The sequence below is a fragment of the Telopea speciosissima genome, chromosome 2, assembly GCF_018873765.1.
Source record: "Telopea speciosissima isolate NSW1024214 ecotype Mountain lineage chromosome 2, Tspe_v1, whole genome shotgun sequence".
Classification (NCBI taxonomy): Eukaryota; Viridiplantae; Streptophyta; class Magnoliopsida; order Proteales; family Proteaceae; genus Telopea; species Telopea speciosissima.
The window spans coordinates 78,289,372-78,311,027 of record NC_057917.1 but is presented as its reverse complement, the minus strand read 5'-3'; the positions used below and the strand labels follow the sequence as shown (position 1 = coordinate 78,311,027).

Below are 21,656 nucleotides of genomic sequence, written 5' to 3'. Positions count from 1 at the left end.
CTAATATCCTCTGTTCTGTTGTAATCTAATCTTAACAACCTTATCACATCAAACATAAACATTCTATGGCACACTGAGTTGTGTGCAACACTTACGCCATTCTGTTGTGTCTTACACCTTGCATAACAGGATGAAATGTTAGATATGCCCACACACCCACACAAACAAGCAGACATAAGCTCACTTTAACCAACTACAAATGTCAATTACCATACTTGCACTATCAATGGGACGTTCAAGCTGTGCACTTTGTTAGTTATAGCTCAATGTGAAATAACCAATCAGCTGGAACAGTATGGATCAGTTGCAGCATGGCCTAGTTGTATAAAATGGTTAATCAGTGAGCTTGGGGATACAACTTAAACACAGGACCCTTTACATAAACTGCCCAAAAAAAAAAACTTCTTACCTTGACCCATGAGGGAAAAAAGAGGGAATAAAAAACAGGGGGCGGAGAGGGGGGGGGGGGGGGGGGAGAGACAATAGGACAGATTGTCTAAGACATAGAAGTCCTGTCAAATTAATGGGGCTATATAGAGGAGAGATCCTCATAAACAGACTTTATCCCTGGCCTCTCAGAAAGAGAACGGATACATCTCAAAGCTATTTCTAACAACTCTTTCATTCCTTTTTCTACTGCTGGAAACCCCATTTCTGCAGCCAATGCAGCATCAAAGCAATCTGAGCCACGGCCCTCTGCAACCCTCAATCGAACCCAATCTATCAGATCAACCCCACCCTCCTCACCGGAAACTACATCTCCAGCACACCTCCCCGTCAAAAGTTCCAACAATATTACCCCAAATGCATAGATGTCTGACTTGAAGGAGGGGGAGGGCTTCTTTGCCGCAGCTAACTCTGGTGCACGGTATCCTAATACCCCTGCATCAAGGATCTGTTCGATGGTACCTGCCTGGGTCATGAGGCGGTGAAGGCAGTAATCTGCAACACGGGCATTAAGGTCAGGCCCATCTAAAAGTATGTTTGTTGCTTTGAGGTTGCCGTGTGGGACTGCACGGTCAAAATGGAGATAGTTAAGGCCACGTGCAACATCTACAGCTATTTTAAGGCGTTGGGCCCATGAGAGTTGACCTTTTCTTCCTGGACGATCTGAAAAAATAAATCATCAGAAAAGGACAAGAATGAAAAATATATACACAATAAGAAGCAGAAATTCAATACAAAACAGAAAAAATTACCATTTGGTTGGCATTGTAATGAAGCAATTCTTTAAAGATTATACTAGAGGCATGAATCAGCAATAGATGACAAGAAAGCATTGTTATTTACATGCCATGTATTATGTACATATATCATGTTTCAAAAACTCAAAAATCAAGTAATAACATTTCCTACATTTTGTCAGAGATTTTGTATGTCTATTTGCAAAGCAGAACTACATACAAACCACCACTGTGGTTCACAAAGACTGTTGCATCAATGTTTAGACCACCATTAAAACAATGAGCAACACATTTGTTTCAGCAGAGTCCAGGAAGGGCATCCGTCCAACAAGGCGAATTGACTGATTTGCACATCATGAAGATAGTCCATCCAAAAGATGATGTCGAACATTAAAATGTCTAGCTAGGCCTGCTGTCATCTTGGTGCATGCTCTGGCTAGGCCTCTTAAGGATTATTCCAGTATTTGAATGGTCCAGATATGCATACAGTACCATAATTGAAGTACAGCTTATACTTTAGAGTTGCATTCAATTTGTTCAAGACAAAATATAATCCAAATTTGGAGACATTTATGCTGTTCTGCTGTCCAAGATGACATTTCAGGCAGGCATTTAATGAGACTTAGGCAGTGAGAGAACAAGACCCAATTACAATTTAGATGAAACAGTACATGGATATAAACAACAGCCAATGAGAAACAATGACCTTGCTATAAGATGTTCATTTCAAAGCATCTTTCACTCTCTGGGGTTTATCTTTAAACATAAATTTCAGATTTCAAGTACCCTACCAAGAAAGAAAAGAAAAAGAGGGGGGGGGGTGTTAGATGAAACTAGGCATCAAATAGGTGCAAGGGCAGATGTCCGACCAGCTAACTTATGAGAAATGTTCCACTCAAATAGTCCCAAGTTTGCAATCAACTACCTTTTTTATATACCATGGAATAAATGACTGTCTGTATTTAAGTAACTAAGCATAATCACTGTAGTTTTGAGGTTGTAAACACATCAATTATAGATATGGTTCATCAGTACCCTTAACCAGCAGCACAACTTTACAGAATGTACAAGTTGACTTTCAGTTAAACAACCAACATAAGAAAGATGTGCCCAAGAAAAAGAAAACTAACACAGACAGTTTCTAATGGTAGTAATACTTGGCAAGGAAAAAGTTAGAGAGAGGGAGAGATTACCATAAAGAAAGCTTGCAAAGCTTCCAAGCGAGATATAATCTGAAAGAATGAGCTTTTCATGCTGGGTGGGTCCCCAATAGTACCCTCGCAGACCAACCACATTGGGGTGCCTGATGTTAGCAAATTTCTTAGCCTCCTTCGCGAATTCCTTTCTCTGCTTTGCCACCCCTTCTCTCAACCACTTCACAGTCAAGAACATCCCATTATCCAGGGTTGCCCTATACGAAGTCCCATGGCTGCTCCTTCCCAACACCTCAGCTGGGGCCCTTGAGAGTTCCTCTGGTGTCAAAGTGATTGTATCATCAAGGAAATACAAATCACCAGCCAATCGATCTGGTGACTTCACATCCAGTCTCGCAAAGTTTTCTGCAGTGAATGAATCACCAGAATCTGGTGACCATGATAACTGACTGTTCTTTGATGGTGAGAAACCAGTAACCACAGCCATTTTCTCATCTGGACTGATTATCTCAGATGAGGAGCCCTTTCTTGATGCTATAAGATCTTCAGCTGAAACAACCAATGCACCAACACTGCTTCTTCCATTAGAACCAGCAGGATTTGACAGGCCCCTTCCAGAGATATTTTTACTCGTAGTTGATTCCGATGGAGGTCTCCTTGATATCCGAATGTAATGTACGAAGATAGCAATCAGAATCAGAATGACTACGGCAACCACACACGTTACTATCACTACAACTTTGATGGCTGTTTTCATTGGTTTTCTAGTGGGACTTCCAAATTCAGAATTGCTTGATCCAGGAGGTACATTTGGAAGTTGCAGTCTTTGATTCCCAGGATGAAACGAAGAATCTGGGAACTTCCGCAGGTTCTCTGGGACAACTCCAGAGAGATCATTGTATGATGCATTGAAGCTCAGGAGGGTGCTGGATAGGTTTTGTGGCAAAGGCCCTGTAAAACCATTTTGTGATATATCTAGCGAAGTTAGGGAACTGAGACCATGCACGGAAGATGGCAGAGAACCAGAGAAATTATTTCCCGCAAGGTCAAGCAGTTGAAGGGTAGTCAGGGACCCAAATTGGTCAGGAAAATAACCTTCCAAGTGATTGTGAGAAAGATCAAGAACCCGAAGACTGTGTTCCTCAAGGGAAGGAGAGAATTTAATATCTCCACTGAGAAAATTGTTTCCAAGATGAAGTTCTTGCAACGTGGGCAAGGTCAGCAAGTTAGTCAGAAGAGGACCATTGAACTGGTTGAAACTTAGATCGAGGATAGTGAGCTTGGGGTACTGTGAAAGAACTGTTGGCAGTGACTTACCCAGAGAATTGCGTGATAGGTTAAGGTAATTTAGCCTCAAAAATTGTGAGGTTACATCGGGGATAGACCCCGTCAAGTGATTCTGGCTGAGATCAAGGAATTCGATGTCGTTCCCCCATTTCACCATTTGAGATAAATTTCCTGTGAACTGGTTATTTGATAGATCTAGTACAGTACAGCTTCCAGTTAGTAATGGAAGTTCACCAGCAATTCCATTCGAGGCAAGATTAAGTATGCGCAAGTTTGTGGATGTAATCATACTAATCGGTCCTGAAACATGAACAACAAATAACAAATTGGACAGGATACTACAGTGTACAAGATTAACCATGATTGCAGGAAGTGATTTCAAGGAAAACTACCCAGATAACCCAAAAGCACATACGAATATTTTCCAAACCTCAAGGCATATCAGAAGACATTACCATCCTGTGTGTGAGTATAGGTAGATGTGCATGCAGGTGGAATCCATTAAAAAATGATAATGCATGGAAGAGAGATGGATAAACAAATTCTAGCACTAAGCAAATCATTTTAATCAAACACAAAGGAAGCCATCGTTCCTTATCGAAAAACAACCCCAAACAAAGAAAGAAGGAAAGGACCACATGGTTTTGGAAGTACCTGACAGATTGTTGCTACTCAAATCCAGTTCAGTTAGAACTAAAGAATCTCCTTTCAGAAGCCCATTAGGTACAAACCCTGTAAATCTGTTATTGGCAAGCCTGAGAACCTCAAGTTCATACACGAAATTAAATTCAGGTAACTCCCCAGACAGTTGATTGTTGCTGAGATCCAACACCTTCAAGCTTCCAAATATTGGAAGCTCACCACCATCAACTAGTGACCCAGTAAACTGATTGTTGCTTAGATCCAAATACTTTATACTCTCAGAAATAAGAGGAAGAAAATTTTGCTTCTGTGAACTAGAACTGGTGAGAAGATTTCCACTAAAATCAACATGAACTGCACTTGCTAGAAGAAAGAACTTCTCATCCAGATGGCCCTCGAACTTATTTCCATGCAAATCAAGAACCTCAAGTTTTGCAATCTGCTCAAACCCAGTTGGGATACTCTTCGTAAACCCATTGTTTGAGATATTAAGATACACCAAATTGCTCAGCTTTACCAACGATGAGGACAATGGGCCAGAAAAGGAGTTGCGGCTTAAATCCAGAGACTGAATAGAAGTAAGCCCACTAATTGAATCTGGTATTGTTCCAGAGAAGTTGTTTCCAGCTAAGGAGAGATTTCTTAAGCTCTGTAATTTGCCAATATCTGGGGGTACAGTTGAGGAGAACAAATTGTTAGAGATATCTAAAAACTCAAGGCTTTTGAAGTCGGCTATATTACTGGGGAATCTGCCTGAAATGGAGTTGTTTGCCATGGAGAGCTTCACAAGCATTGTAAGGTTCGCAAATACACTCACGTCAGCATCTGCCGAGAGACTCAAGTTGTCAAGGACAACTCCTGCAACATTCCCACCGTTACAGACGATGCCATTCCAAGAAGATGGGCAGCCATTGAAGTCAATGGACTCCTCATTCCAAGAACTTAGCACAAAACCAGTTGGGTCAAGCTTAATGCCTTTCTTGAATTCAAGGAGTGCTAAGATGTCCTGTGAGGGAAGCTGGCCCATGGAGAAGATGAAAAAGAGGGATAGTGTCAAAAGTTGAAGGAGCTTCATCATTGGACCAAACAATGGCTTCATTCAAGTAATCTATAACTCAATGCAGTGGAAGAAACAGAGCTCCCAAACCTTCAAACCTAAAAAAAAAAATAGAAACCCAACTAAGTTCGAGACGATTGACAAAAACCTACAGAGAGAAATATAATATACATTCCACAGAAAGATGAGTAAGAACTAAGAAGAAAACATTTCTCACTCAACCACAAACCTACTCAAAGGCTATTAAAGATTTATACTACTGGTCCTTCAAGGATAAGGTTCCAAGCAAACACAGAGAATAGTAGCTCTTAAGTACCTGCAACTTTTTTCAGGTTTTGAGAGAGAGAAGATTCAAAGCATTAAAATGAATGCGACTTCACGAACCAACCTGAAGCTAAACGATATGAAGGCATTTTCAGAGATTTAACCATGGAAGCTCAAGCATTCTCACAGCTGAACTATTTACCGCCATTTTCCCGTATAATGCCACTCTACAGAACTCTCACTTTCTCTCACACAATCTATAGAGGAAACCCTAACGACCTTAAAAACACCTCACACAGACGCCATTTCTCACCACAGTTTCGAGCTGAAACTCCAGTCTTACCGCTCAGAAAAGCTTTTTTTTTTTCCCGGACTTCAGACCATCAAAGGAAAAGAAATCAACGGAGATTGAAGATGAAGAAAGGAATCTTTAAATCTCTCACCATCAATGCAGTAAATACAAGCGGGGCCCAAGATATTTCTAACCCTACAACTCAATAGTAGAATAAAACTAACCTTCCAAAAGCCCACAAATCTCTGCTAATACAGAGCAAAAAAGACCTAACTATTCTTACCAAATATAACAAAAAAGTATTAAAACGAACCCCTAAATCTTTCTCATCCGTTACGGATTCAGAAAAGGGAAGGAGGAAAAAAAAGGGTCCAAGCTTCTACTACAAAAACATGTCGAACCCTAACACTTGTCTTGAAAAACCCTTAAAAAAAACCCCTAGTTTCTGTCCTTAAGTTGGTTCTTTGATCCTTCTGCAACTCGCATAGAAGAGCGGGAAATGTGGATATATTTTTTTCAGTAATGAAGCTTTACCCGCCAAAAGAGAACAACAAAACTACAAAAGCTCTTCGAACTTTCCTTGAGGACGCGAGAGCTTTATTAAATCAAGCTTAAAAATTCATACGCGCTTTTTTTTTAAATAAAAAAGTTCTATATTAAATGCCACGTCAGATGTATGGGACCTACAGATGTTTTCAACTTCCATAACGGTGGTTGGTGAAGGGAATAAATAGGTTGAATAGTAAGTGGGGACCATAGTTTTGGACCTAAGTACCCTTCTGATAATCAACTTTTAATGGGTAATTTAGGAATTTTAAGGCCACTGAAAGCCGAAACAAAAGCTTAGAATTCTTTTTTTTTTTTTTTGCGAGGCATTGGCATTTCGTACACATAAAAGCTGAGTTGGCAGTTTAAAAGTTTCAAATTCCCTACCGTGCGTTGCCATGTGGTTAAAGATCCCCTCTTTATTAGGATGAAAATGAATTTAATATCACATAGTATTAATATAGGGGAAAGGGGTCCTGGCACTAATAATATAGTGATCCAGCATAAAAGATTTTTATAATGCTAGTCTCGGAAAATTATTATTATGAATCATCTTGCGATTGGTTTTTTTTTTTTTTTTTTTTAATTTATAGAAGAATCATTTTGCGATGACATGTATTCTTCTCCTTTTATAAATATTCTTCAATGCATAAGAGTAATTATAAAAACAAAAGAATATATGTCATCACAAAAATTTACTTAAACGTTTCATGTACAAGTAGGTGATCCAAATCCCAAAAAAAAAATCCTACACGGGCCCAAGCCCAACTAAGAATTTATTTGGTTGACGTCACATAAGAATAATGTTATAATTCTAACCATAGGATACTTGAGGAATGATCTAGATTAGTTAGATATTATATTTTAGATTCAAATTAAATAATGATTATACATATTTTTATATTTTATTCATTTGTTGAAGGAGAGAGAGAAAACAATAAAGACGGGAATGTGTGTAGGCGTACAGCATGCCTAAGGCTCAAAGAAACCTTAAATAATGAGTAAGAGATTGATGTTTGCTAGTGTACCGTCTGCATTAGCGTGAGGACTAATAAGAGTGTGTGCATGAGCATTTGATTGATAGGACTTTTCAGTGCACTAGGGGTTGAGTGGCAATTCCGTGTGGTCCTATGTTTGGGCACATGAACCAAACGGCCAATTAACGTTTGTTTTTCCTTAAATAATTTATGAAAAAAAAACTTTGCCTTGGAGTGGCTCCTATTCCTAGACCCGTGATGGGGCGAAATCAGCCAAAATGATCTCTCTATTTTCATGAAACATAGAAATCCCACCTCTATTAATGCTTTCGTATGTATTCCCATTGCCCCTATGCCAGTGTAGGGGTCACACTCCTAAACAAAAAACTCTTTTCCATAATTTTGTGAAGAAAAAATATTGTAGCAACTAGTTTGATGAAGATGAAGTAATCTAACTTTTGTGCTCTTTTAGTATCATTCATTTTTTCTTTCAATGAGGGTAACTATTGTCTTTTCACATGGATGTTTGCAAGATAATGACAAATACACAAAGTCACTTTAAAATTATTTGGAAATATTTTTCTTTACACTTGATAAATAATTTATTTTGGGAATAAGATGAAGGGTAATAAAAAAAAAGGTTGCAACTTCTCACTTCATCGCTTTGATGACAATAAGATGCACTTTTTACCCTATACATCTTGCCACGAGATTGAGAAGTATTCTGCCAAGGATGACTATATCATCCGCATGACAACCTGATTTCCTCTAAAATTTAATAAAAAAGATCGAGTTTTCCTCCACCTATGGTGAATGGAGGATATTTTGAAATATGCTAAAACCCTAAGAGGGATTTATGACCCTAGGTGGTGGGTGAGGTATACTCTATAGGTTATAAGTGGAGGAAAACTTTGTCCTAATAAAAATATTTATTTTACCGTGGCCACATAGTTCATGTTTCAGCTCCAAGTGAACTTCACTACTTGGGACTAGTGGGATTAAAATTTTTTGTAATACCGGTGGGATAACAGTGCACATCTGATGGCACTGCAGAGACCAGGTGGCACTAAAGAATGTTACAAACAATACTCTGAGGAGGTTAACCATGTTCTTAAAATCTATAATATAGATATATTAACCAGGTGGGCGGTGGCTCGTACGTCTTGTCCCATCACTCTTTCTTCTTAGTGGGACATTCATGATGAAATGTCCTTGTAAACAATTTTAAAAAGACATTGGGAGCGACTAAATCCTAGAGGGCAAGATTTGGTGTCCACGGTGCCAATCAATACTGTTATTTTACTTTGCTGCTTTGTTCACCGATCAATATTCAATACTGGACAACAACAGCTGCCTAGCGTATTTGGTAGACGCGTGGAATTTTAAAACCTACTGTATCAGAAGGTCTTGAGTTCAAGCTCTTGGTTCTTACTTTCAAGTTGGGCTCACGTTCATGTACGACGGTTTAGAATCGTTCAGATGGAATCCAACCCCATATGAGTCTCACAGGATGGATTCCATCTTCTGAACGACTCAAAACTTCGTGAACTTATTTTCCTTCCCTCCCTCCCTTCCCCTCTTATAGAATAGGTACGTAAATAAAAAGATATATTCAATACCAGGTTTTAGCGAACTGATTGGGGATGGGATCGGTCAGTGACATGGATTGCTGAATTAGACGATTTTGCAAGCAATTTTAAAAAAATAAAATAAATTTTTTGACAGTTTTACCTCAACAAAAACCATTCCACCGATACTGGACGGGGCAGCTATCGGGCTCACATTAGTCGACTGACATGCTCATTCCGATACTTACAACCATGCTCCGAATCAGCTTAAATCAAGATTGGCCTCTATCAATTCTGATCCAATCGATTCAATCCCGACTTTTAAAACCTTGAAAGACTCTAAGGTAGTTAATCTAACATAATTTCAAAGTTCCTTTTCTCCTTAACAAGAGAGAGAGAGAGAGAGAGAGAGAGAGAGAGGAGGGTGAATGAATGGACATCCTCTACTTCCGTCTGTCCCTATTTTCGTGTGTGTCCTACACACAATAAGACGGTCAAAGACCACCTTACCCCCACTCAGGTAAGACACTCAAACAGAGGTAAATCAATATTTACACATCTCATTGTGTATAAGACGTACACAAAAATAGGAACAGACTGAAGTATAGGATCCGGACTCACAAGGGAGAATAGGATATCGTGATTAAGAACAATGTCAATCAAAAAAATGATTTTACAATCTAACTAGTGAAGAAGTCAAGAAGGTAGTGATTAAAAGAGCCTTTTGGCTAAGAAAAGCTAGAAGTGGCTTTGATACCGTTGTGTTTGTCACGTGGACATGCAGTCGACAACAATATCTTTGGATAAGAAAAAGTTTTGGGGGTGGGGGGGGGGGGGGGTGTTGTATTTGCATTATATTATGTTGGACTCATGAAAGCGTGGACTAACTCACTCCACAGTCCCACTTTAATTGTATGGTTCAATCACTAGGGTTTTTTCTTTTCTCTCAAACCAATGTACAACCACGGTTAAAGGAATCAGGATCGAACCGGTTAATTCGAAACAAAATCAGTGGAAACCGATACCGGTTCCAAGCTATTTGAATCAGGTGTTTTACATGATATTTTTTTTCTCGGGTTTAGGTTATTCTGATGGATTCCCGGCCAAATCCCGCAAGATTGGAATCAAAATCAATGGAAACTCTTGGTACAATCTCTCCCATTTCTTTTTCTTTTCCATTTTTGAGATTGAAAAGAAGAGATCGAGGTAGGTCATTCATTTGTAACCCATGAATGATCATGGAAGATGACCATGTTAATGCATACCTTAAACATGGGTGTGAGGTGCTGTCATGCTTTGCTGCTCACCTTGGAAGATCAAGCATACCTAGTGTGAGATGAGAGTGGGGATATAATAATTTTTTTGTGGGGTAGAAAGGTCCCAAGGAGAGTTGAACTCATGATCTCTTAGTTCTGAGATGTTGATATTTGTCAACTGAGCTCTCCCCTTGGGTTCAAGAGAAAATATGTTTTCATCACACCCGTTTCCATGTGGATTGTTGATTTTGATAAAATGATCATGGCAAGGGTTGAGCATGTCGTGAGTTCCATGTGGGACCCACATATATTGGATTCTATCTGGGCGGTTGGAACCCATTCTTGTAAGTTCTTGTCCCCTCTTGAGGATATATTTGTATCCAAAAAATAGAATTTAAATCTTTAATGGGAAAGAGATTGATGTCTGGTTGTGTGGTACCTGCATTAACATCAACACAGGGGGCCAATGAGAGCAAATGCAAGGACACCGACCAAGGAGTTTTTTTTTCATTTTGTTGGAGGCGAGGCACTATTTTTGCGCACCCCGATATCTAGGCGCAGGAACCACATGACCATGTAGCATTGTTTTTCCATCTTAATTTAATGAAGGACCGAAGTCTCTCTAGACTATGGGAGTAAAGATTCATTGGAGTCTGGACTCTCTATCGTTGGATGGAACAAAGACCCTAGATTGTATGAGACCAGACATTTATTAGAATGTTTTGATGGAAATATTAATGAGGAATCAAAATGGAAGGGTTAATATGCACTATGTACACCTCAAACTGGTACTTGTCTTTATTGATCAAGTTTTAATGAACATGGTACGACAAGCTAAATAATTGACTCTAATTTTATTGAATGCTCTCCATATTTACTACATTTGGAGTGTGAAGGACAAGCATTACTCATTGTGTTATATGGCCAACTTGAAGAATGTAAAATGGCATTCATTGATCCATATTGTCACTAACAAGGATTTAAAGAACTATATTGTGGCTGAAGTAGGGTTTAGAAGATTGAATTAAACCCCTACTCTCACACTGAAACCTTAAAAAATTTAATTTCATAGTGAACTATGATTTTAACAGAATGGGAAAGGTATTTGTACACATCAGATTTTCTCATCGATTCTGTCAAATAGGATAGGTAAGGGTGTTTATGTCATTTTAGATGGACATCTTAACATAATCAAATATTTTTTGGAAAAATTTAGTGTACGCTATGCAGCCAGAGAATGTTCTTTATCCATCCCAATTATATTTTAGGAGTCTTTTGTTCCCTTAGAAAGAGAGAATAAAAAATTTTGTAAACTAGTATTAGTCCTTTCACCATGGAAAAATTGCATTCGTTAGTTTTGCGGGAGGCCAATTTTATGACTCATGCCATCTCTTGTTTTGATGATGTTCCCATAATTTTTCTTAATACAATTAACTCATGCATCCCATTAGAAAATAAAGCGATACTAACCACACTTAACACCTAAGCTGTGTTTGGTATACATTTTCTGAATAGATTCTAAATCAAGAATACATATTGTAGCGAAAAAATAAATAGACAAGAATTGGGTTTCAAATGCATTCTAGACTCAGAATCTATTTCGAGAAAGCATTTCCAAACAAAGTCTTAATCTATTACTGATGATACATTAGCAAACAATATTCTAAACAGTATTATTCAAGATAAGCAAATGAATGTAAGAGCTAGAAACCTTGGGAGAACTCAAAACTCGACCCATAAAACGGGTTGCAAGGTGAGAAAACCCAAGACCATATCAAACCACATCAAATCACTATTGTAACAGATGTGCGATCAACCGCCATATGACTAATATGGAACCATAACATTATAAGATGAAATGCACAAGAAAGTATTACATACAAGATTTTATATTCTGAACAAAATATTACATATGATCATCAAATGGAAAGGAGAGTCTTACAAAGTGTTCATGACTTGGAGAGAATTTATAAGGAAACTAGACTAGCTAGAAGATAAATTAGAAACACTTCACTGACTCAAAGCACTTGTGGAGTAGACAAGGAGGGCACCCCCACCTAAGATGCCAGCAAGGGTAACAGCCCATATTAATAAACCAGTGGTACCTGCATTGTTATATTGTAAGATTAATACACAAAAACAAAAGAAGAGGAGTTTTCATGTTATAGAACTCAAGCACATTAGAATTACATTACAACTGGTTTGAAATAGAAAATTTCAATCAAATTCTTACCACCAACATAGACATCTCCACTGGGTGACCAATCATCAGTGTCGTAGATTGGACTGTAAAGCAACAAAAATCATTAAGTTTCATATAATCACTAGATAAATTGTTTAAAATTTATATATATATATATATTTTTCAATTATGGATTGCAAATACCTAATCCTATTGGTGTCATTTACTAACTCGATCTGCTCAAATTAAATCATCATATATATTGATGAAACCATATTTCTGAAGGAGGACAGAGCAGCCAGCTGAACCAGGCTTGACTGGAACTAGGCCACTTAAGAGTGTCAAATTTCACCCGAACCTGTTGGACCGTTTGAGACCAACCAGTTCATCCTAGAGCAAACCGGATCCTTATCAGTCTGGGCTTTTATGAAACGATATCTAATTAGATCAATCTCAAACCGCATCTTATCGGGCCAGCTCCGGTTTGAATCAGTTGAGACTGAAGACCTTTCAAGCAACTGAACCGAGCGATTGATACCCCTAGGCTACTTCTTTGGTCTCTTGCTCTCCTAGGATCTTAGCTAGATTTCCACCGGTTGGTTGAACTGGAAAACCGGAACCAGATATAATTCCGGTTCCTTATGCACTGATGTCCTGATAAAACACAGAAAAAAGGGAACAACTAAGAGTTTCACATGTACATATGAGAATCTACCTGTATCCATCCACATTAGCACCGTATTTGTCAACAAATTGGTAGACACCCTTCCCCTGCATCCATTTAAACCCAAAATATGAGAAAGATTAAACATTTCTCATTAATTAATAGAATTCAAGATTACCTTCAAAGCTAGATTTTCCCCTATATCTTCATTTCTAACAAGAAAAGCTACAACTTTCGCTCCTCGATGATCTTATCTGTTTCCACAAATCCTCTCAGTCTCGAAAGCAATGGATGCTGAAACGACTTCAATACATCTCGTTCGAACCAGATCCGTTTGTAAACAGAAGATCCATCTTCTTTATCTCCATTTTCTTTACTCTTCTTCTCGATCAAAGCTTTCAAGATTACCTTCAAAGCTAGATTTTCCCCTGTATATTCATTTCTAACAAGAAAAGCTACACCTTTCGCTCCTCTACCGATAACAGAAATCACTTTCAGGGTTTTCAGATCTAACAACCCTGGCTCTTGTTCTTGTTCTTTTCGATTATCTTTTGCGCCCATATCGAGATTGTCGCTTGCATACTTCGAGGATCAGTAGTTTTCAAGCAAATTTATAAAGTGGGGCGGGATTGCAAGGGAGGGGGATCAAGCGAGTGGTTACAGGAGAGAGTGTTTGGTTCCGTCGGGAGAAGAAGAAGACGGAGAGACAAGGATGTTGGGGCATTTTGGGTTATTCATTCAATTTTTTTTATTCGTATTGAGGTTTGATAAATTTTGTAACTCAAGTAACTTATGAATGTAAAACATAATTTACTACTACTGGTTTTGTAAATTTTTTTTTTATCTAGATCTAGGAAATTCCCCCTTATAATAAAGAGCCAAGAAGTGAGGAACAGAACAGAGATTTAACCTTTGGCTTCCTTCCTGATGCATCAAGACCATCCCTCAAGTTCATGCCACCACCAGTCCCTATAAAGAGTTCAATTCAAAACCTCATCAACCTCTTAAATTAAAACAAATAAACAACAATCCATATAGATGATTATTGCTAATATGGGTATTTGATATATGACAACCCTCAATCATAGTTATCAAGGCGGGAAGGCGGCCATGGCGTTTTAGAAGGTAAAAAATCAAGACGACACCGCCATGATGGCAAGACGCCCAAGGCAACCAAGGAGCTTGGACTCCATAGCGTCTCCTAGATAACAGTCATATTTGATAGAATCTATTGGCATTAAGGGCATACACACATGTATGAGAATGTACGGGTATAAGATTATGTGGTTATCATCATCAGATTATAATCATGATAATCATGGTCATTACCAGATCTATGATATATGATGGGATAAATTCATTGGCATATGGGCATGCAGGGAATTTCAGTCTTTCTGCATATATGGGGGTGAAAGAATGAAATTCAAGACACCCATAAGGAGGAACACTCATGTCTGACTGCAGAACAAGCATGTATGCATGTATGTTTATGGATGTATGTCTACATGTTATGTGTATGATAAAACATGACCTAAAAGTGGATGTGTATAGGCATTAGACTAACCATATGGTTTATCAGTCTTGATCTTTTTAGCACTGGCCTCAATTCTCAAGGAAGAAGAAGACCTTGCAAGGGAGGGGAGACCTTTAGGGGCTGATCTCTCAATCAATGGAGACGGTTTCAAACTCAAAGAAGACATGACTGAAGCTGCCATTGCTGCGCTCCTCTGTCTGAGCTTCCTTGCTTCTTCCTTCTACCTTTCTTTAATCCTTATCTTCTTTTGTGTTGAGAGTTTGAGATGCAAAAAGATAGAATGATAACAAGAAAAAGAGTGACTATCTGGATTGACACGTGGCAAGAATTCTATGGCTAGAACTGGATATATATTACAACATTATCTTTCTCATTCTAGAGAAGTCTAGAGAAGAGAAACGAACAAAAAAAAAAGAGATAGACCAATTTTTGAGGCCTAGAGGTTCAGATATTTCTTTGGAATATTCCATTAGATTTGGAGTCGAAATGAGCACCCTAATTAAGGTGCCACGTGTTTTGATGTTATTAGATGTGGGATTTGATCTTATTGATTTCCTTGGTCCGGGAAGATAATAATAATGGAGAATGTTCTCTGTGTTGCAGCGCAACCTGCGCCTAGGCACATGAGCAGCCTGTGCAGGGGGCAGGGTGGTTATTGCACCCACCCCCATGTGCCTGGGCGCAGGCTGCGTTGCGGCACAGAGAACAACGCCCCTAATAATAATAAGGGAAAAAGAAGGTTGCTAATCTGCGTCTGTACTAGACATCAAAGAGTGAAATGACTGTCTCGCCCCTCATTAAATGAAAAATTCCATTCCTATTTGATGTCCCACTTACACTTTCATTGGCTCCATGCTGGCACAGGTCATACAGCCTACTAGCAATCCCCTTTCCTAATAATAAATAAACAAAAAAGATCCGAGTGTTCTAGTGTGTTATAGGCAGTGTTCCTTGATCAGATCCTATGAGGTTTTGTTGATCAGAATCTTTTTCCGAAGCGGGTAGTGTGGAAATATATATGACAGCTCGATTGATCTCAAATTTGTGTACATGATCGAATTTCCCTCCCTTGACCATGGCCATCGGTACTATCATATTGACATGAGAGGGGTAGTTTGGATCTTTGTATAATAAGAGATGGGTTCACGATGACAAAAAAAGTTCAATCACATGATCACATTACGAGTAAAAAACAAATTCGAGTGAAGAAAAACTTAATCATTGTTTAGATACACATCATATTTTTAAGGCGAAAAAGATTAGTACGACCCCAGAGTGCAGATTCCAATGTGTCAGACCTACACTGACATTCTCTCTATTGTTTTAAAAATGGGAAAAAGATCTCTGTCCATGAGTGTGGCCTACGTCAGCACTCCCATGAGTCTATCTCTCTCCTCCCCATGTGAAAAGACACTTCTACCACCTTGTTTTAAGGAGGAGAGAGATAGACTCATGGAAGTGCTGACGTAGGCCACACTCCCATACAGAAAACTGCTTCCCTATAAAAATATACAACTTAAAATACCATGGAACATGTCATTACATGGGGTACATAATTGAATTTAACATTAAATTTGACATTTGAGCAATTTATAGCATATCTTATATATCCAATGGTTAAGTACAACATTAGCCCTCCATGAGTCCATGTAGTAAAGTGGACGGACAACATGGGAAGGACCCCTTATGCAAGCCATGCAACGAACCTTTTACCTTTGAAAAATAGTTGAGAATAAGGAAAAATTCAGTATCTCCCTTATAATCTATATCAGGGTGATGTTCTCTATCTGGGAGCACGGTTGCGCCCAGGCACATGAGACAAGGACTGGGCAGCTATTTTGGTCATTGAGGGGGGTGAGACGATCATTTCACCCACCTTCATATGTCTGGGCAGATCCTGAGCCTCTAATGCCATGGTTTTAGTGCACAGTATCAAAACAAGTATTGGTAACCTACAAAACCGATATGATACCGTTACGATATCAACTTGGATTGACTATAGAGGACAAAATTACCCCTGAATCTCCTTAAAACACGATTTTCTAACCATTGTACCTCTTTTCTGTACTGTGCTACTGGTACAATATCGACACGATATCGATATCGGTGACTAGCAAAACCGATACATATCCATCTGATACGGGCGATACAATACCGATACTTAGAACCATGCCCAGTGCAGAGAACATTTTTCCATATTTTTTTTATAGAACCGCTATTATCTACTATCTTCTATAAAATACTTTTGCACACTTGTACTTAGTTTGTTAAACTTACATAATACTTTTCTTGTACCCAATGAGAACAATGTAATACAATAGGGATTGGATTTCCTACAAAAGCAGTGTAAGAAGGAATATGAACACTACAACAAATGAGAGATTGGAAAATGATATCATCCATATGGGACCTACATGGGCCCACATGGTCAGAATAGAAAAAAGAAATTACAATGTGAGTCCCTCTATTTATTATGTGAGGAGTATAAAGAAATTTGTAAAACGGCAGTGTATCAATTTTTTTTGCTACGATAAGATACGATATTTAATCCAATACAACGGCAACACTTTCTTCCGTTCCCGTCTCTACTCTATTTTTTTTTCCCCTTTAATTAAAGGGTCTTTATTGGTATAACAATGGTTGCTTACATCCAACCTTTTTTTTTTTTTTTTTTTTGATGAATGCTTACATCCAACTTGGCACCAATGTTGGCTCAAAATTCTGTAGTACCTACATCTAACTCAAATAAAGGTCCTTTTTATCCAACTACTCCCACCCAATGGCCGAATCTGGTTTATCTGGGACCCCCGCAAGCTTTCCATTGCTTTGCTTTCCTCTTCCGATCAGTTTATCCATCTCAGCTTTTCGGATTGCCTAGGCCAGTCTACCTATTTCTTTTCAGTCATCTATGCTCACAATTGCCCAATTCAAAGGTCTCTCCTTTGGACTGATCTGCGTTCCATTGCCAACAGCATAGGGACTCTCCCTTGGGGTTTGGGGGGAGATTTCAATGCAATCAGGTACTCCTCTGAGAAACAAGGAGGTTCCCACCTTGATTTGGAGGCTATGGAAAGTTTCAATGAGTGTCTCGATGATATAGGGGTCAATGACCTTCGGTGGACTGGTTTCCCTCTAACTTGGTGCAACAAGAGAGCAGGAAGTCACCGCATCTCTTGTAAGCTGGATAGATTTTTGGTTAATGAAGCTTGGCTCTCTTCTTTCCCTTCCTCTTTGGCTACCTTTGAGAACCCTGACATCTCTGATCACTCTGCTATAAATCTTACCATTCAGCCTTACACTTCTTTCGGCCCAAAACCCTTCAAGTATTTTGATATGTGGTCCTCTCATCCTTTCTTCTTGCCCACTGTTACTGAGGCCTGGGCAAAACCTGTTCTAGCCTTCTCTTCCCCTCTTGTGGCCCTTGCTAGAAAGCTTTGCAATGTAAAGGAGTCCCTTAAGAGCTGGAACAAGGCTACCTTTGGTGATATTTCCATTCAAGTTGCTGATTGCAAGGAGAGGCTCCTATCAGTTCAAGTGTAGCTGCAAACTGATATGCTGAATATTTCTCTTGCTGAATCTGAAAAAGATCTCACTGTGGAGCTCAATACTTTGCTCTCTAGGGAAGAGAGCTTCTTAAAGCAGAAATCAAGAATCAAATGGCTTGATTTAGGTGACTCAAACACTGCTTATTTCCATCGGTCTGTCAAGGCAAATGTCAATGTTAACTCCATCATCTAGCTCACTTCCCCTGATGGCTCTATAGCTACCACTGTCAAGGATATAAAGGAGCTGGCTGCTAAGCACTTCAGTGACATTTTCAATGCTCCTCTTCCGGATCATGTCCCTCTGCAAAGTCATCTGCTAAACAAGTTTATACCTGCCAGCCACTTGGAAGTTTTGAGTTCTATCCCAAAAGAAGAAGAGATTTTAGATGCCATTCACTCCCTCAAGGTCTCGGGGGCTCTAGGGCCGGATGGTTTCAGCATGGGCTTCTTTCTTGCTGCCTGGGATATCATAAAGGAAGACCTCATAGCAGCCATTGTCAGTTTCTTCTTTAACCCTAGTCAGATTAAAGGGGTCAATCACACTTTCCTTTGTCTTATCCCGAAGAAGGAGGGTGCCTCCTTGATGAATGACTATAGGCCCATTGCTCTCTGCAATATCATCTACAAATTTATTGCAAAGATCTTAGCCAGAAGACTCAAGAGTGTTGTTGATCTGCTGGTCAGTGATAACCAATCAGCTTTCATCCCAGGCAGGAACATCTTTGACAACATCCTTCTTTGCAATGACTTAGTGAGAGGGTTTGACAGGAAAAATCATTCGCCTTCTATTCTCTTGAAGATTGACATTCACAAGGCTTTTGACTCTCTCAGATGGGATTTTATTTCTCAAGTTATGCTCAAGATGGGGTTCCCTATGCCTTTTGTCAATTGGATTAGTCACTGCATTTCCTCTCCCAAGTTCTCTGTTCTCCTCAATGGCAGCCCGACAGGTTACTTTGGTGCTACTGTAGGCATTCGGCAGGGGTGCCCTTTATCTCCATACTTGTTCACCTTGGCCCTAGAAGTCCTCTCTAGGCATTTGCAGTCCTGTACTGATCAGCAGCTCATTACCCCTATGCCCAAGTGCAAAGCTTTAAAGCTTACCCACCTTGCTTTTGCAGATGATTTGATGATTTTCTCCAAAGCCTCCATAGCCTCGCTCGAGTGTATATTGCTTTGTCTTCGTCAATTCCATGCCACTTCAGGGCTCCGTATCAATCCTAACAAATCCCTCATCTTCTTTGCTGGTATTCCAAAATTGGACAAAAGGGAGTTTCTAGACAGTTTGGGATTCCTTGAAGGCCATCTGCCAGTCAAGTATCTGGGCCTCCCTTTGATCCCAACCAGGCTCTCTGCTCATCACTGCACTCCCATGTTGGATCTCATCAGGAAAAGGCTTCAGTTATGGAAAGCCAAGCTCTTTTCCTATGCCGGTAGACTAGTCCTCATCAGATCTGTCCTAGAAGCTTCCTACATCTACTGGTCCGACATCTATGGGCTGCCGCAAGCAACCATCAAGTCCCTGGAATCCTTGTTAGCTGCTTACCTTTGGAAAGGCTCTGACACGCCTAGGTTTCTCCACCCTCTCAAATGGGCTTCAGTCTGCCTCCCAAAAAAGGAGGGTGATCTGGGTATCAGAAGGATCAAAGAAGCCAACCGGGCTGGTATTATCAAGCTCATTTGGAAGATAGCCTCTAAGAAAAAGAGCATTTGGGTTGATTGGGTTTACTTGAGACTCCTCCGGCAAGACTCTATTTGGACTGTTACTGTCTCCTCTGAGGCTTCTTGGGTTTGGCGCAAGATCCTGGAAGCTCGTCATCTTGTTCAAAGTCACATCCACAATCACATGGGTGATGGGCTCTCCACCTCTCTTTGGCTGGACAACTGGCACCCCAAGGGAATATTACTCCACCTTGTCACCCCTAGGTATATCTATGCTTCGGGTCTTCATAGGAAGGCTCTGGTGGCTGATATTCTCCATCTTGATGATTGGGCTCCCCCCCCCAACCTCCTCTCCGCAGTTAGCTCTTATCTGGAGTGAGCTTCAGTCTATCAGCAGAAGGTTGCCATCTAGGGGAGATAGTGTCTCTTGGAATGCAAACAGCTCTCCTACATTCTCCTCTAAAGGAGCCAGAAAGGTCCGATGGCTATTTGGAGGAAGCTTCTGTGGTTCAAACATCACATCCCTAGGCACTGCTTCACTGCTTGGAGGGTCTTCATCGAATGTCTTCCTACTCAAGCCTTCCTTCGCAGGTGGCACATCCAGGTGTCCAGTTCTTGCTGCTTTTGTTGGAGCAACTCGGAAGACTTGGCTCATCTGTTCTTTGATTGTCTTGTCTCCAAGGCCATATGGAAAGGCATCCTCTCCAAATGCTGGCCTGCCCAAAGAAGGATTCTCAGTTTCTCTAGAGAATGAATTTGGGTTGACATGACCTATGGAGGAACTTCTTTGTGTGATTCTGTGGGAAAGATGGTTTTCTGTGCTGCTCGTAGTCACATTTGGATGGAGAGGAATATTAGGAAATGGACCTCCAAATCGTGTACCTTTCAGCAGATTTGGGATTCCATTTCCTTTGAAATTTCCTCAAAGCTACTGTCTACCCCTCCCTCTTTTTGTAAGGACACCCCAAGGAACAGGTTTATTGTTGTCTCCTGGGGTCTTTCTAATGTTTCTCTCTCTTCTAGCTCCTGTTAGCTAATGCTCTCCTAGCCGTGGGCTCTTGTATTTTCCCTTTGGGGGCCCCTTTCTTTTTCTCTAGTAATTATATTCTTTATTCAACCAAAAAACAAAAAAAAAACTCAAATAAGGGATTATTAATTATAAATAAAAATATAAAAAAAGTATTGCCACTCAAACATCGGCTAAAAAGATCTACACACCTCATGCCCACCCTTGGGACTAGAAATATGTATAGAACATCATAGGTGGATATTATATCAACATTCAATAAAAACAATTAAAAACCACTGGATAATGGACACCCATGATATAGTTCCTAATCTATCTCAGCCTTGAGCATTATGCATGGCACAGGTGGAAGATGGAATATGAGTTACAGATCCAACTCTTTCATGAAGGGGGAATGGAGAATGCAGGGGCTGGGCCGGGCTCAACCCAAGGCCTCAATCCTGGCACGGCCCTAACCCACCCTCAGGGCTAGGGTACTTAACCCAGTCCATGTTCAGGCTCAGGGCAGGTTCGGGCCGACAGGGCCAAACTTGCGCCCCTAAATTATTATTATATAATACCCCAAGGGTGTTCATCCAGAGAAACCAGTCAACCACACCCCCAAACAGGACAAACTCCAGAACCCCAAATTACAATTCTGATGATTGCAGGTCAATTGGTATAAATATGGAAGTTATACATACAACAACCACAAAGCCTTGCAAGCCAGTCCACAGGATCATACTGGACTATTTTCCTATTTAGGGTTCACTAAGAACACACAGAAATACTTCATCTCACTGCAGAACCATGTAAACTTTGCTACTTGTAACATC

The 21,656-nt window shown here is 39.9% G+C and overlaps 2 protein-coding genes across 3 annotated transcripts; both read right to left on the bottom strand.

Annotated features, from left to right (window-relative positions):
- Positions 1–522: 522 nt before the first annotated feature.
- On the bottom strand, positions 523–5,947 carry LOC122649591 (LRR receptor-like serine/threonine-protein kinase GHR1). The gene is made up of 4 exons (XM_043842798.1): positions 5,641–5,947; positions 4,280–5,422; positions 2,378–3,925; positions 523–1,110 (listed from the first exon to the last, which is right to left on the bottom strand). The coding sequence occupies exons 2-4, from the start codon at positions 5,364–5,366 to the stop codon at positions 530–532; spliced, it is 3,216 nt and encodes a 1,071-aa protein (XP_043698733.1). The 5' UTR covers positions 5,367–5,422; positions 5,641–5,947; the 3' UTR covers positions 523–529.
- A 6,152-nt stretch (positions 5,948–12,099) lies between these two features.
- LOC122649598 (photosystem II 10 kDa polypeptide, chloroplastic) lies at positions 12,100–14,873 on the bottom strand. 2 transcript variants are annotated; one of them, XM_043842810.1, is made up of 5 exons: positions 14,638–14,872; positions 13,984–14,042; positions 13,125–13,180; positions 12,461–12,513; positions 12,100–12,332 (listed from the first exon to the last, which is right to left on the bottom strand). In XM_043842810.1, exons 1-5 carry the CDS (start codon positions 14,786–14,788, stop codon positions 12,238–12,240), a joined length of 414 nt encoding a protein of 137 aa, XP_043698745.1. In that variant the 5' UTR covers positions 14,789–14,872; the 3' UTR covers positions 12,100–12,237. The 2 variants fall into 2 exon arrangements, with proteins under 2 accessions (XP_043698745.1, XP_043698746.1); XM_043842811.1 differs by lacking the exon at positions 12,461–12,513 and having other exon boundaries at positions 14,638–14,873.
- Between the last annotated feature and the right edge of the window lie 6,783 nt (positions 14,874–21,656).

Bases quoted from the DNA above. Each gene is read 5' to 3' on its own strand.
- LOC122649591 (XM_043842798.1), bottom strand. From the start codon at position 5,366: ATGAAGCCATTGTTTGGTCCAATGATGAAGCTCCTTCAACTTTTGACA. The intron at 3,926-4,279 runs GTACTTCCAAAA...TTCATGTTTCAG, and splicing joins GAGTAGCAACAATCTGTCAG to GACCGATTAGTATGATTACA. The intron at 1,111-2,377 runs GTAATCTCTCCC...TTATTTTTTCAG, and splicing joins CTTTGCAAGCTTTCTTTATG to ATCGTCCAGGAAGAAAAGGT.
- LOC122649598 (XM_043842810.1), bottom strand. From the start codon at position 14,788: ATGGCAGCTTCAGTCATGTCTTCTTTGAGTTTGAAACCGTCTCCATTG. The intron at 13,181-13,983 runs GTTAAATCTCTG...AAATGGATGCAG, and splicing joins CATCAGGAAGGAAGCCAAAG to GGGAAGGGTGTCTACCAATT. The intron at 12,333-12,460 runs GTAAGAATTTGA...ATAACAATGCAG, and splicing joins TGGAGATGTCTATGTTGGTG to GTACCACTGGTTTATTAATA.